This window comes from Triticum urartu, chromosome 3A (genome assembly GCF_056163025.1).
Source record: "Triticum urartu cultivar PI428250 chromosome 3A, HENAU_Tu73, whole genome shotgun sequence".
Lineage (NCBI taxonomy): Eukaryota > Viridiplantae > Streptophyta > Magnoliopsida > Poales > Poaceae > Triticum > Triticum urartu.
In genome coordinates, this window is record NC_141875.1 from 696,038,251 (window position 1) to 696,055,515 (window position 17,265).

At 43.1% G+C, this 17,265-nt stretch overlaps 1 protein-coding gene and 2 pseudogenes across 1 annotated transcript; 1 reads left to right on the forward strand and 2 right to left on the reverse strand.

The window, feature by feature from the left end:
• Positions 1-219: 219 nt before the first annotated feature.
• LOC147981755 (uncharacterized) lies at positions 220-1,017 on the reverse strand (annotated as a pseudogene).
• A 4,445-nt stretch (positions 1,018-5,462) lies between these two features.
• Positions 5,463-6,092, forward strand: LOC147981756 (uncharacterized). Its single transcript, XM_087516089.1, has one exon. It carries the CDS (start codon positions 5,463-5,465, stop codon positions 6,090-6,092), a length of 630 nt encoding a protein of 209 aa, XP_087372215.1.
• Positions 6,093-6,372: 280 nt separating this feature from the next.
• On the reverse strand, positions 6,373-7,886 carry LOC147981757 (uncharacterized; annotated as a pseudogene).
• Positions 7,887-17,265: the final 9,379 nt, after the last annotated feature.

Consider the following 17,265-nt stretch of genomic DNA (forward strand, 5'->3'; position numbering starts at 1 on the left):
TTCACCCATTGCATCAGATATACCCTGATAAGTCTCTGAACGAAGTTTATCTTCCTTCCGGAAATGATACTCCAAACGAAGTTTATCTTGCTTCCGGAAATGATACTCCAAACGATCAGATTCCACGCACGAGTATGCATTAACGACCACTTGTTGGCTTAGACCACCGCAACTTGTATATGGGTTCACCTCACCCTCACGATAATGAAAATAGTAATTTTAGTACTCCAACATAGTAACTTCTCCACGGGAAGCTCTAACATCTTGGGAAACCGTAGTATTACCATTGTCGTCATCATCATCATAATCATCCAACTGATCAATAGTTGGAACACTTGCACCCACTGTGGCACGATGAACATTAGTATCAACATATTTGATCCCTAGATGATATAACTCTTATCCCCACATGGAAAGAGAATATGGTATTGGAAGGCCATGAGATTACAATTGAGAGCAGATATATGCTTCAATCGACCAGAATGTGTTTCGGCAACAACATCAAACTTCCTACATTCAGGAGTCAAGTCATCCACTATAAGTGCAGCAACCTATGAAGCAGTAGGTCCAGAAAAACGTGTACCATGAGGACCGCCATCATCACCCAAAAAACGTATAGACACCTTGGACACATCAGGACTGCACAAACTTTGCCGAGCAATTCTAAATTTATGGACCAAACGGTGATGCATGTTCAACATTTGAATGAGGGCCGTCACAATTTCAAGATCAGGCTCAAGAGAACCATTTCTCTCTCTATCAAATACATTAATTCTGCTCCTGACCTCATCAGCAGAGTCCACCATATATAACTGCGCAAATTTTGGAGAAGAGCCTCCAATGGGTAGAAGTGAACCAATATGATGGTACACCACTCCATTCATTTTGAACACATAAGGAGCAGCACCAATATTGATATTGTGATCAATCTGAGCACCCAATGAAACAAAACATAGAATTATACTGTCTAATCAACCGCATAAACTGACTGGAAATTCCATCTCCATCAAATCACATTAAGCCATCCAATGGAGATGGCCAATCAGCAAACTTAGGCAACCAAACTTTGCCACCACGACAACAACCTATATAAATAGGCTGGCGAGCATTCGCGTCTGCATGGTACCTGGATCCTTCACGAAACCAGTATAAAGCCCCACACCTCTGGCAACTAAATTCCGGCCCACCATAATAGGAACAACCTCTAGATGTAGCTGCAATAACTCACATGATGAATTTTAAAATTTCAACAAAAATGGAGAGAAAAGTGTAAGTGCAAACTAAATACAAAAGAAATCATCAAACCACATATATTAAACAAATATACCTTTAAGCAAAAGAATATGCTCCTTTGGTAAAGCAGGTTCCATCCCCCGAACTACAATGATAATTAACATGTAACCAATAAATAAGGAAGGCATTGAACACGTGATAAAACAGCACAAAAAAAATACATAACAAACCTTTCTTCCTTCCCGACCGGTAACTCCATATCAACCTCCGCTTGCGTCGATTACGCAATATATCAGCATGTTCCATAACGGGAGTAGCCAATACTTGAACCAACAAAAGATAGCGAACAAAATTTTAACTATAGAACACACATAAAACACAGAATCTCTGGAGTACTAATTGCAGACTGAGACACAAGATTTTTGGATGGCTTCTCCTACATGACCGAATTAACACAAGGAATATGCTACTTCGACGCAATATGCACCTCCCAGACTCAACCTGTGCTCTCTGCTCTGACAATGTGGAAGAAACTCTACTTCACTTATTTTGGAATTGCCCATTTGCTTTGTCTTGCTGGGATTTCATAGCACCGGGGAGAACCATAGGTATCTCCACTTTTGATGAGATTGTTCTAATTTCTACTCGGCTTCCTAAAGATTTGGCACTGGATATTATCATTATGAGTTGCTGGAGTATTTGGTTAGTCAGAAATGACAAAATCTTCCGGTCTGCTCCACCGGCGATTGATTCATGGAAATTTCACCTGTCAGAAGGACTTTGGGCTGTGCAACTTCGAGCCACAGAAGACAAAGCAATCAAGGTTGAAGCATGGACAGATTTATATCTTTAATGGGTCTACCTATGATTCCTAGAGCAGGGATTGGCTGGGGACATTTGTCCCTTGTTTCATTCTTGTATTATAACTTGTAAAGTTTACACTTTTTATTAATGAAAATACCGTAGAACGATTGTTCTACGGTCAGGGCTAAAAAAAACATAAAACACAGAAAATATCATCAACGCAGACTTAACCAATGGAGTAGGCCGATAGGACGAACCTAACTTGCGCAGTGGAACCACGCGTGGTCGATTAACTATGGACGGAGCACGAAATTGGCCAAGTCCAAGGCTCGAACCTTCGAAGAGACTTTGTCTCATATCACCAGCGGCCGTTCCTACAAAAAGGTGAAAAAACAAAATATGAAATAAATTCAAAAGATCAAATAAACAATGTGTAAAACAAAAAAACAACAGACCTGGATCATCAACGCAAGGTAGAGCCAGCTGCTGAGTAGCCGGACCAGCAGACACATACGAAGAGCCTCCTAAAAAACATATAAATCATGAATCAAGCAAAACCTAACCTCCAGCATGAACAACCAAGTATAACTTGGATAAAATAATACCAGGAAACAAGGTGGGACTACCAACAATAGGATCAACAGCAAATTCCGCAGCGTCCTGAGCACCAGATTAAGACGAAGAATGACCTACGCGCAAACATTATTTATAAATAAATGAGAGCGTATATTAAAACAATCGACCAATAACTTACTTGCAAGCAGATAGCACGAAATAATAAATTGTAAAGAAAGCAGACACATGCACGTTGTCACATCAGCCTACACAATTGCGTACACGCACTGCTTGATCACAAGAAAGCCAGCTCGCATGTACTGCTAATCCGTCGACAAAGCACCCACCAAACATTTTTTATTACAAGAAATATACTGCAAGCCACTGGAATCACGTCAACCCGCAGCTGCATGCACGCGATCACGAAAGCATTTTTTAAAACAGAGGCTGCATGTACTTACCGGCAGGAGCGGAGCCAGGAATTTTCGCCAGTGGGTTCATTCACTAACTAGCTGTCAAAATTCCGTATAAACCAAGTCCTACTTTGTGACATATCGCAACGAGATTATATCAGTCAAAGAAAGCACAATGAATAGGAAAATGATACGACTTATCACACATATTTGTTACTTTAAAATTGAAGAGCACATAAATTACCAATCGGTTGAAATTATAAAATCGCTTGTACATATTATAAATAGAGTAGTACCAAATAAAATTCATATTTCAGATCCAGCTTCTCATCTTTCTGAAAACATTGAAGAAACTAATAAGTTAGTCTGGCAAGTTTAAAATAAAAGTGACATCATGTGAAAGAATCATGTAAAGTCACTTACATTTCAGAGCGTCCCTTTTCTATTTTTCATGGCCTTAAAAAGATCAAACACATCATCATTACTAATGGGAGAAAACATCACTTTCTCCACATAGCAAATTAGACAATCACTCGTGAACTGATCACCAATTTTGTTGCGCAACTTTTTCTTGACAATACTCATAGCTGAAAAGCATCTCCATGGATGATGTGGCAACTGGTAATATCAATAGCAGCTTTAGAAGATGATAGACCAAAGGAAAAGTAACATGTTTATTTGTCTACGCCATTAACCTCTGATCAGCCGGATCTTAGGGCAATTCATATGAATTAATCTCTTTCTTGATAGAAGGCTTCGGGAGACTACTGACAGCAACATTTGATGCACTTTTCTTACATCTAACGGGTGACCTTGATGTCCCCACATCATTATCTGGAATTCTGGATCAGGTGATCGACTTCTATTCTTTGAAAAATATCTTTCCATAGCCTACATCAGACAAAGTACACGAAAATAAGAATTAGAAAATTAGGGCAAAAGTTTCCTGTACTAGGCTATTAGATTTAGATTGGGTAGAACGTAAAGAGGAAAGAGGTAATCTGACTGCCTTCAAGGCTCGAATTAAGCTGCAGTTGAGCGCTTCCGTGCTTGTCGCTATCGATTCCGTCAGGCGTCGGCGTCGGCGTCTGAGGAGGTGAGGACGAAGCAACGGGCTAGGGCTAACAGAAACCTGGGCGAGACGGGAGAGAGAGAGGCGAGGAGAGTTGGGAAATCGATGAGGTGTGCGGCTGCCATTTGTGTGTTCATCGTACATACAGTTTTTTTTAGGATATTTCATCGTACATACAGGTATTGATCTAGTAACAAACATGCCTGACAGTGGGCTTTTGGGCCTTTTTACTTGTCTATTCATGTGGCGTTAGCAGTTTGATAGGGTCAAGCTTAATTTTTTATTGGGGTCAGCCTAGTATGTCGTGCATAACATGCACGTAGCTGGCAAATTTCGCTGGGTTCATCTGAACCCAACGGTACAACGTTGGCTCCGCCCCTGCTTACCGGCAACAAAATTAACAGGACGCTTTCCTAAACGAATCTCTCGACGCCGACGGGGCAATTCACTGGTGGATGGACCCTGAGCTCTAGCCCCTGCAGAAAACGACCAGACAAACACCTAATTATACATTGAATACGCAGGAGAATTAACAAAAGACCACCGGTTAAGCCAAGCCTACCAGCAGGTGCGGAGCCAGCGGGATGACGACCACCATGCACTAACTGATCATCGGGTAGCCGGCTACCACTAGCACCATCCGCCATGGGTGCACCACGATCTCGTCTACGACCAACGACAGCCCCACGGATTCCAGGAGGACGCCCCGGACGGCGAAGGCCGGAGCCAGCGGGATGACAACCACCATGAACTAAGAGCAACTCCAATGGGGCGATCCATTTCATCCGCGGCCATCCGTTTGAATCGGCGCGGACAGAAAAGGCGGCCCAACGTGTCGACCCAAAGAGACGGGCGTCCGTTTTTTGTCCGTGGACGATCCATTCCTGGCCCATTTTTAAATCTGATTTGCGTCGGCGTGGACACGTGACGGACGCACGCGCGCTTGCCTATTTCTGTCCCCGGGTCCGTTGGTCTGTGGCACATTGACGTCCCGTCTCATCCTGCGGCCAACAAAGCAACCCTCCCGCCTTCTCCGTCGCAAGGGCCGCCGCCCATTTTTTCCGGCGACTCTTCCAGCTGCCGCGGCCTCCACATCCGCCCAGCAACGCCGCCCACTCCCCCCCCCCCCCCGTCGCCCTCCGCCGCTGTTTTGCCGCCATGGAGTAAACTGCTTCCCACCGCCGCTTCCCCCACCGCATAGCTGCCCGCGATCAAGAAGCCGCCTCGCCACCCCTGCCACATCCGACCGGCATGCTCGTCGCACGCCGTCACACTCGTCGGACGCCGGCAGGGCAGATAGCTGGTCTGTGGGCGCCGCGACTCCCTCGGCGACCGTCTTCTTCGTCGATGCCCGTAAGTTGTTTGACAGTTTGCCAAGGTACGAGATGGACTCTGTCGACGAGTTCTTTTTCCACAATTTCCTTTGCGACTCCGACGATTCGTCGTCCGAGGAGGAGGAGGAGATATTGGCTATCGTATTGGTCCATCACCACCTCAACAGCCAGCGGTCGTCGTTTCGTGGCTCCATTCCGGGCCACCTTCCGGCGTTGAATCGCAACCGAGAGAGCGGGCATTTCCTTCTCTGGAAGGACTACTTTGATACAACAAACCCGTTGTTCAAATATCACAAATTCCGCTGCCGGTTCCGTATGAGTAGGCATGTTTTCAACCGTATTAGAGAGGGAGTGGTCGGCTATGATGACTACTTCGAGTGCAAAGAGGATGCCGTCGGCAAGATTGGTTTCTCCTCTTATCAGAAATGCACTGCCGCCATCCGAATGGTTGCATACGGAATGCCCGGTGATCTCATTGATGAGTACGTCCGTATGAGCGAGTCTACATGCCTAGAGTCCCTGTATAAGTTCTGCAAGACTGTGATTGCTGTGTTTGACCCTGAGTACTTGAGAGAGCCGACAGCTGAAGATACAGCCCGTTTGCTGGCGATGAATGCCAGCAGGGGCTTCCCGGGGATGCTTGGTGATGAAGGCACGACCTTGGCCGCGCCGATGATTTGACCCGATCTTTCACGGCGATGCTTGATCAACAATTCGCCCACTTGTTCCTCCTTGCAACCTTCAAGATAATTTTCACTTGTGTACGAAAATACACAAACAAAAATAATGACCCCTTCGGATCAGCACGTAGGCGTCGATGTGATGATCAACCCTCCGTCGCTAGTAAATTTCCACGATGGAAAAATCACAGATAATACACAAGATATGGCCGCCCGTAACTCGGACGTTTTTCTGTATATCACATACTCGAAATAAAACTCCAAAACTGATCTCCATGCAATTAGGACCCAACGTGCAGCTTCATGTTCCCAATTTTAAACCATCGTGAAGGTGTACGAAAGGTGGGCGTAATCTCTTCTGGCTTAGGCTCTTGATTGTGTTCCTTGACAAGCTGATTCAAACTGTACAATATTTTATCTCTTGGTTTAATTGGCTCCAGGCCTGTGTGCATGCATACGCTCACATGTATGGGTTGGCTGCAATTTACTCCTTGCTTCAATCTTGGCTGATGTGTAATTTTGACCCTCCTGTATATTGCGTCTCTACAATTAATGGCACAAAAGCCAGGTCCACATAGCTCACGTTTCTTGCCATCTCTACCACGGTGCAATATATTTAAACGTCTGGTAGTTCCTCCAACATTCTCGAATAAGCTCTTCTCGCTCGACTCAATTTGTTTAACTTCAATAGCAGCCACACTTTTTGATGTACTAGATGTTGTCGTGTTCGTATCATCCTCCCTTCCTTCAAACAAAACCGTCCTCGGTTTTGAGATAACTTTCAAAGACACCTCCTTTTCTGGAACTCGCATGTCTACAATAATTGCACTGTCCATCATCGGTTTCAATATGTGTTTCTTTCCATCATGCATGAATGTATAAATGTTGGATTTTCCGGCATGCGTTGCATCATGATCGAACTGCCACGGCCTTCCCAATAGTAACTGGCACGCATCCATTGGTATAACGTCACAGCCTACCTTGTCAATATAAGCTCCAACTGCAAAAGGTACACGTACCTTATGTGTAATCTTTAATTTTCCAGAGTTATATAACCAACTCACATGGTGTGGCTGGGGTGCCGCCACATGGACAAACCCAAAGCCTGCATGACATCCTTGCTAATGGCATTGGTAAAGCTACCACCGTCAATTATCATCTTGCATGCATGGCCCTTGATCATGCACTGTGTTTTGAAAACACTCCACCGCTGTCCCTTTGTACCACAATTTTCTTTGACCTTCTCCAACAACAGATTCAATCCCTCTTTTGGTGCATCAACTTCTTCCTTTGTTTCTTCTTCTTGTTCTCTTCTTTTCACCAAACGATTTTTCCAATCTGCTGTGAACACATCCACTGGCATAGGAATAAAACAAATTCTTTGGCCCTTCCATGATAAAGAGAAACTATTTTTCTTGACATTCCGAACAGCCCCGACACGCGTGCACCATGGGTTTCCAAGTAGCATATGGCACGACACCATGGGCACTGGACAAACATGAAAAAATTCCGCACAACAATATTTCCCCAGATCAAAAATTAGCAAAATCCTATATGTAATTTTTATTTCACCTTTGAACCACTTCAGCGTGTACGGTCTTTCAAGGGGCGCCATATTCAGCCCCAATTTTTTCACCACCTCAATGCTCACCATGTTGACTGCAGAACCTTCATCAATCGTCAAATTGACACACCGCTCCTTCACGACGCAATGAGTGTGAAAAAGAACGGCCTCGCCGATGCCCTCCTCCTCCATCAATAAGTTCTTGCTCAACATGTGGATGCTCGCCTCCATAGACAATATTGCAAACATGATATGACTGAGTAAACCAATCTCGACGATGGTACTTACGCGCAAAAACAATTTCCTCACAGAAATCGCAACGCAGAGGTTTTCTAAAGATCCCTCTAAAACTTGATACGGGTGTCTACCCTTGAAAATACATCGTGTCTATTTCACAAAACAATAACCTCCCTTTTACATCCATGCACAATGGCTTTAAATAACTGACTTGAACCTGGCCTAAACCCCTCACGCACGCACTCAACTTTGGAAAGAAAATAAACTAGTATAAAATATAAGAGTCCAATCTTTTTACATCTCAGATTGGATTTTCTAGCTAGTTTAACCCTGTACGCCATCTTTCTTTCTGGTGGGCCCCATCCTACATCCTGTAGAGATAAACAACTCCATGCATTAAGTCTCCTGCCCGTATCTATCTTGTAAGCCTTCTTGCATGGCAGGAACAAATATAATATACATCGCCGTGCCTTGTATTTGTAGTTACCGAACATACATGATCTCTTTCCTTTTTTGCAACTCCAAGAAAAGACCTTCCATGCAAGAACGCATGCATCACTTTGCTTCATACTAGTCCATCGTATCAACTCGATGCTTGCTCCCCTAGTCAGCCCATGTGTAGTTTCATGATCAACAACAATTAGAGCTTTATCTTGAACAATACCAATAGCATATTCGACCATAGGTGTAGACTTTGTTTTGTTAGCAGCGACCATCATAAATAAATTACACACGATCATATCATCCTCTCCCCCTTGCAACGAAACCGTCCTCGGTTTCGAGTCGATTTGTTCAGAAAAATTCTTATCTATAGACTGCATCATGATTGTAGAAATTTTACCAGCTTGAACCTTCTTCTTCGTTGCTTCTCCCTCCTCTTTAATCTTTTCCTGATGTTCTTTTCTCCAAGCAATATAACGCTCCTCACCCATGGGCACGAGCATGCACTTCTTACCCTTCTTAATGGTATATCTGTGTGTTTGACCATCATACACAACATCGTGCTCTTTGTGCCATGGCTTGCCCAACAACAAGTGACACGAAACCATCGGTGCCGGAATCACATCGCACAAAACCTCACAAAAATAATTTCCCAACAAAAATGGTACCTTGGTTTGCTGCGTGACAGTGAGCTCTTCTTGACCCCAACGAAACAAGTATGGTTGTGGACGTGGTGTCATTGGTAGATTCAGCTTCTCCACCATCTTGATGCTTGCAGCGTTGATCAAATTCATGTGATCGATCGTCATGGCACATGATCTCTCTCTCACCACCACACGCGTGTGAAAAAGCCCGGTCCAACGGCCTTCCTCCTCCAACTGAAATCCATAGCTTAACTTATTGAATGACGATGCCCTCACCATCTTCTCCATAGTGTCGTGAACAACCTGATGCTCTGATTACCACCTGATAAGGACCGAACCCCGTTGGCGAGATCCGATCCGTTGTTGCGTCCCGAACTTTCACGACACTCCACCTTCAGCAGCAGTAGCCTCTCTCCCGCGCACGCGATGTACAAGAAATAGAGGGTTTGAACCTTGCGGCTCAGCACGAGAAAACCAATCTCGACGATGGTACTCACGCGCAAAAACAATTTCCTCACAGAAATCGCAACGCAGAGGTTTTCTAAAGATCCCTCTAAAACTTGATACGGGTGTCTACCCTTGAAAATACATCGTGTCTATTTCATAAAACAATAACCTCCCTTTTACATCCATGCACAATGGCTTTAAATAACTGACTTGAACCTGGTCTAAACCCCTCACGCATGCACTCAACTTTGGAAAGAAAATAAACTAGTATAAAATATAAGAGTCCAATCTTTTTACATCTCAGATTGGATTTTCTAGCTAGTTTAACCCTGTACGCCATCTTTCTTTCTGGTGGGCCCCATCCTACATCCTGTAGAGATAAACAACTCCATGCATTAAGTCTCCTGCCCGCATCTATCTTGTAAGCCTTCTTGCATGGCAGGAACAAATATAATATACATCGCCGTGCCTTGTATTTGTAGTTACCGAACATACATGATCTCTTTCCTTTTTTGCAACTCCAAGAAAAGACCTTCCATGCAAGAACGCATGCATCACTTTGCTTCATACTAGTCCACCGTATCAACTCCATACTTGCTCCCCTAGTCAGCCCACGCGTAGTTTCATGATCAACAACAATTAGAGCTTTATCTTGAACAATACCAGTAGCATATTCGACCATAGGTGTAGACTTTGTTTTGTTAGCAGCGACCATCATAAATAAATTACACACGGTCATATCACTTGGCAGCATAGACTTCATGCACTGGGTGTGGAAGAACTGCCCTTCTGCTTGGTAAGGGTAGTATAAGGGACATGTCAGGGGTTGCACTGTCATACTAGAGGCCGTGGCATCTCAAGATCTCTGGATCTGGCACTCTTTCGTTGGCATGGCTGGATCACACAATGATATCAACGTGCTTCAGCGCTCGCCGGTGTTTGCTAGGCTTGCCGAAGGCAACAACCCACCGGTTAACTTTACTGTCAACGGCCACAACTACGATAAATGGTACTATTTGGGTGACGGTATCTATCCTCAGTGGACCACTATTGTCAAAACAATACCCAACCCTGTCGGAGAGAAAAGAAAAAGATTTGCCCAAGAGCAAGAGAGTGCTAGGAAGGATGTCGAGCGTGCCTTTGGTGTTTTGCAATCTTGATGGGGCATCGTTCGGTATCCTGCTAATACTTGAAGCATGCAGAAACTATGGGAGGTGATGACTGCTTGTGTGATTATGCATAATATGATCGTAGAAGACGAGCGCCCGGAATGTCTGTACGATCAAGGCTTTCAGTTTCAGGGTGAGAATGTTGTGCCTGAGCATGGAGTAGCGGCAACATTTGAGCAGTTCACTCAGTTTCATGAAGACACACGTGATTGGAAAACTCACGTGCAACTGCAAAATGATTTGGTTGAGTATATGTGGACTCATGTTGGCAACCAATAGATTGTATCTTCTTTTATTCGTTTGCAAAACTACGTGAAACATTTTTATTTGTATTTGGTTTGTAAAACTATACTATTTATTTGGACGGCTAGACTATTTGATTTGTTTTAATATTTTCATTTCACAATATGTTTGAATGCAAATCAATGTAAAATTGGATTGCCAGCCAGCCACGCCTGCACATATGGGTCGGCGCATTGAACGCGTTGCCGACCCATATCAGAAACAGGGCGGATGCCGGATGGGCGGCCGATCCGAACGGACAAAAAACAGACAAAATCGCCATCCGTTTATGTCGGTCCGTTAGAGTTGCTCTAACTGATCATCGGGTAGCTAGCTACCAATAGCACCATCCGCCATGGGTGCGCCACCATCTCGTCTACGACCAACAACAGCCCCACGGATTCCAGGAGGACGCCCCGGACGGCGAAGGCCGCTTCGGCCAGAACTCCCGCGAGCCATTAATCCAAGAACCGGTACTGGGTGAAGACCACAGCCTGAAGCACGAAGGAAAACAATGGGGAGAATCTCGTATTTATAAGGACCAGAGGCGTGGAAAGAAACAGCGGGAGACGACCAGAACGATCTGTAAGAGCGGCGTCCAGAATTCACGAAGACAGCGGCGCCACCATAAAATTCTACATCCACGTACCTGGCAATCTCTGTAAAAAAAATCGGCGACGTGCCCGTCACAGGCCAACACATAGAAATCCCAATGGCATGCACCATATCAGGAAAGATCCAAGAGATCACGTTTTAAAAATAAAAAATAAAACCTATCAATGAACGGCCATGTCCACAATTAGGAGGCGGTTAGCGCCAGATGTATCCCCAGATCTCGTACCCCTTCATATCCCAAATAAATAGCACGTGGCAGCACGTGATTAACCAGTTTTAGGCTGTAAAAGAACATCAAAAGATCCACAAAAGTGAAACTGTTCTAGATCTAGAGATTGTAAGATGTAGCGATTCCACACTATTGTAGAGCAAAATTAAAGAGACAAACAAAAAGTCCAAATGATCCACTAGTTTCATTACAACGTAGGAGATCCACTTATATACATGACGAAGGGGTGTTGGAGACAGGGCTGGTCCTGGGGCAGGGCGAACGGGGCGGCCGCCCCGGGCCCCCGAAAGTCAGGGGCCCCATCTCAGGTATATGTACGCTAGTACGTACATGCATACAAGTCTTCGAGGGAAAAACACAATTGAAGCCAATCTCAGCGCCTCGCTCAGCCTCTGGTACGCTAGTCTAGGAAACTAAAAAGTATATGGTGGGCCTAGCCCATGTTTGCATGTACGTGGAGACTGGAGAGGAAAAGGAATCTTCGATTCACTAATCACTATTTCCTGTAACTTCGGATTCACTAATCACTATTTCAACTTCGGATCGATTGCTCCCTGCCCTTTTGGCTGTTCCACTGTTTCTATTCGTCTAATCCTCTTCAACTCTGCTTCCTCAGGAACGACGCGGCGACTGCGGCAGGTACATCTCGTCGCACCCTCTTCCCTCGCATGTTCTTCTTCCTGTTTATTTTCTTTCTAATCCTGATTTCCCACTTGTCAATTGATCAATCAGGTTAACAGGGAATTGTTGTTAGGGCGCTCGAAGCATTGCGCGCATGTAGTCAGATTGGATTACAGGGAGAAGGTACTAGCAGATTGTCAATACATTGGATGATCTTCTATACTAAATCTAATATTTTAATTAGCTTAATTTGTTCCTTCTAGTTTCAGCAAGGGTCATGTCGAGTTCGGGTAGAAAGAAAGGAAGAAGGACGCAGATGAGGAGATAGAAGAATTGAGAGGATCTCTTTTTAAATACTATAAGAGCGATACCAGTACTCCAAGAAATCCAGACGAGTTGACGATAGTTCTTGCGGGTGACCAAACTAATGGCAAGTAGGAAGATGATGGTCATACTCCTATAAAAGGCAATGCTGACGTCAACATGGATGATAGCACTGTGAGTGATCATGAGCCCATATTTATTTTGTATTGCATATCAGATTTTCTTTACTCTGCCTGTTACTGTGGCATCAGCTGAAAGAAATTTATTCAAAGTTGATATTGTTGAAGAACTACCTGAGATCTACAATGTCGCAAGAGATGTTAAATGGCCATACAACTTTATGCATTGAGAAAAAAATTGCTTGACGAAATTGATATTGATACTATTATTAGCGATTTTGCATCTCATAATGCTAGGAGAAATTTTTGAAGGTAATATGTAATACATTATGTGATATGCACAATCATTTAGGACACACTTAATTATTCTCTTTGATACAAATTATACCCACGTATGATGATTATCAATTAGACATTTATATTAAGGGCCCCGAAGGGCCTGGGATTGTAGTTTCGCCCCGGTCCCCCGAAATCTCAGGACCGGCCCTGGTTGGGGAGACACCTCTTCCCCCAACAGACACCTCCCGGGAGGCATCCATCCCACAATTGATCACATATTTTATTTCTCAACACTCCCCCTTGATCAATTTGTCAGTTGTATATTGCAAACTGAAAACTTCTCCTAAAACCCTGTGGGGAAAAATGAGGAGAAACCTTATAATAATATGCCATCGAAAACTCCTTTAAAACCCAGTGGGAAAAATATAAGGAGAAACCAATATGGCATATATCCGCACTTGTATTTATATTGTCTCATTAAAAACCTTATATGAGAAACCATCATGGAAAACTCATAAAGGGAAAAAGAGTATAATATGAGTGATTTGAGGATCACCAAATGGGTTATAACTTGGGATTTTACTCCCCCTGAACTTTGCAAACCTCAAGAATATCTCATACCAATTCCACGAATCTAGTTCTGGAATATAAACATTGATAGAGACATTGTGAACATCACAATAATCTGTTTACATATTATCCTCTTACATTTCTATAATTCACAAGGATAAATATAACACATAAGCAATACAAGTGACATTATCTTGGTAGATAATGATAATCCCCACATGATTTCACATGTGGTCAATCATTCTATGAAGTCATCCATATTTTGTGATGCTTCAAATAAAACATAATGATTACTGAAAGGACTCGTTTAGAGTCTATTCTGAAGACTTGCTTCAAAATACTCTTCCAGCAAACCTAGTCTTTGATATGGCATTGTGGGATCAAATAATTAGCCACTATCAATATATCAAACCATGGTCCTGATACGTCTCCGTCGTATCTACTTTTCCAAACACTTTTGCCCTTGTTTTGGACTCTAACTTGTATGATTTGAATGGAACTAATCCGGACTGACGCTGTTTTCAGCAGAATTACCATGGTGTTGTTTTATGTGCAGAAAACAAATATTCTCGGAATGACCTGAAACTCCACGGAACATCTTAGAAAAAACAATAAAAAATCCTCGCCAAAGATGAAGACCAGGGGGGCCACACCCTTCTCACGAGGGTGGGGGGCGCCCCCATAGGGCGACCCCCTACCTCGTGGGCCCCCTGTTGCGTCTCCGACTCCAACTCCACCCCCATATATTGAGTTTCGATGAGAAAAAAATCAGAGAGAAGAAATCATCGCGTTTTACGATACGGAGCCGCCGCCAAGCCCTAAAACCTCTCAGGATGGCTGATTTGGAGTCCGTTCGGGGCTCCGGAGAGGGGGATTCGTCGCCGTCATCATCATCAACTATCCTCCATCACCAATTCCATGATGCTCACCGCCGTGCGTGAGTAATTCCATCATAGGCTTGCTGGACGGTGATGGGTTGGATGAGATTTATCATGTAATCGAGTTAGTTTTGTTAGGGTTTGATCCCTAGTATCCATTATGTTCTGAGATTGATGTTGCTATGACTTTGCTATGCTTAATGCTTGTCATAAGGGCCCGAGTGCCATGATTTCAGATCCGAACCTATTATGTTTTCATGAATATATGTGAGTTCTTGATCCTATCTTGCAAGTCTATAGTCACCTACTATGTGTTATGATCCGGCAACCCCGAAGTGACAATAATCGGGACCACTCCCGGTGATGACCATAGTTTGAGGAGTTCATGTATTCACTATGTGCTAATGCTTTGTTCCGGTTCTCTATTAAAAGGAGGCCTTAATATCCCTTAGTTTCCAATAGGACCCCGCTGCCACGGGAGGGTAGGACAAAATATGTCATGCAAGTTCTTTTCCATAAGCACGTATGACTATATACGGAATACATGCCTACATTACATTGATGAATTGGAGCTAGTTCTGTGTCACCCTATGTTATGACTGTTACATGATGAACCGCATCCGGCATAATTATCCATCACCGATCCGGTGCCTATGAGTTTTCCATATACTGGTTTACGCTTATTTACTTTCCCGCTGCTACTGTTACAATCACTACAAAATACCAAAAACATTACTTTTGCTGTCTTTACTTTTGTTGCTGCTACCACTACTATCATATTACTTTGCTACTAAACACTTTGCTGCAGATACTAAGTTTTCCAGGTGTGGTTGAATTGACAACTCAGCTGCTAATACTTCAGAATATTCTTTGGCTCCCCTTGTGTCGAATCAATAAATTTGGGTTGAATACTCTACCCTCGAAAGCTGTTGCGATCCCCTATACTTATGGGTTATCAGGTCCCATCTTGATTTTCCGGATGAAATTGATCAAGATCCTTTGTGCCCTAGATATATCTGAGGATATTCCTTACACAAACCTTATACCTTTCGGGGGATTGCACTCCCAATAAATTGTCAAAAACTATAGTGTCAGGCCTGACATATTTTGCAAGATATGTGAGTGTGTCGATGGTATATAGATATGGCAATTCATGCCCCACTATCACTTCACCATCTCCCCAATGTCTCAAGGATTTTGTATCCCATATTAGGTATAATATGACCATACGTGTCTTTGATATAATATATCCATATTGAACTTCTCTAATACTTTTGGATATATGAAGACCGATATCTTAGGGGGATATGCTCAAGTCATAAACTTAGCATAATTTGGTTTAACCCAATAATCCGTCTTAATCATGATTGTGTGTATTTCATGTCTTATATAGACTTTGACGATAAGATCATCGACGCCACAAATTAAGGTGATGTAAAATCCAATCCAGGATTTCTCCATGAATACATGTCAACAAACATTAGTATGGGAGTAATCCTTGTCAAGTAATAACTCACTTAGTCGGTTGCACCACACAATTCTCCGACTAGTTTAAGTCATAGAATGACTTCAGAAGTTCCACACATGCATGTTGCGATTTACCTTTGGATTCAGAGTATTAAGTCATTCAATGACTTCAATATATACATCCAAACTAACTGACCATGGGAGTATGTAGACATTACATGCGTGAACCGTATGGATCTGTACTGCCATTAACATTCAGTATCGAAACATAATTCCACTCATACCAAGAAGGTATGCTACATCGTAACCGATGTTGGGTCTCTGCGAAAAACCCTTGTGCTACAAGCCTCGCTTTATCACCACCTCATTTATTTCCGTTTCCAAACGAAAATTCACTTCTCTTCCCTCTAGAAGATACTTATGAGTAGCGAGTTTTACAATGGTAAATACCTCTCTTTTGATGAGCGAGTGCTACTCTTCCTTAATTGCTTCCTTTCATTTGAACCAATATAAGTGCAACAACACTCTCCATGGATTTGGTTCAGGGCCCAAAATAATTCTAGCAATTCTCGAGAAAAATTTTATGTTGACATATGTAGACTTTCGCATATACGATTCTCATGAATCAATATCATTGTGGAATTCTTGTTATGCCTCTTAACTCCTTGTGATTTCCCACAACAACGGAGTCAAGGTATTTTGATGTCCCAACACATAAAAATGTGTGCACATATGTGATGGACTTTGGATGTCGCGCATCCCTCAGGTGTCATTCAACCCAAGGTTGAATCATATTTACTGATCGAGGGGTCAATCTCCTATGTTTCCACTGAAACATATGAGAACTTAATCTCATGCAACCAGAATTCTCCCCCTCTTGCTCTCATCTAGGGATATGAGTGGTTCATTAGGTACCTCCACTCATTCTGGTAATTGACCATAATGACACTTTTGTCATCAGTAAATATACTTGGCAGATTATTTGCAATATGCTGCAAATTTCACATAACCTGAACCTCAAGTTCAGATTCTTAAGTACGTGGAAAAAATTTCTATTACATTTATTATCCATTTCCTGGCATTCTTTGTGGTACATATCTCTCCTTAATACCAGAAAATATTCTTATTGCAAAAGCAATCAGCGTATGGGCTGCAAATAACTCCCTTCATAGGGTTAAGGTATTCGACGGATTAACGATCAAACCATAATTATTCCACACATAGATCCCAACCATATGTGAAGGCCCATGATATACGCTGGGGTGGTGATACCGGTATGCAACCGAAT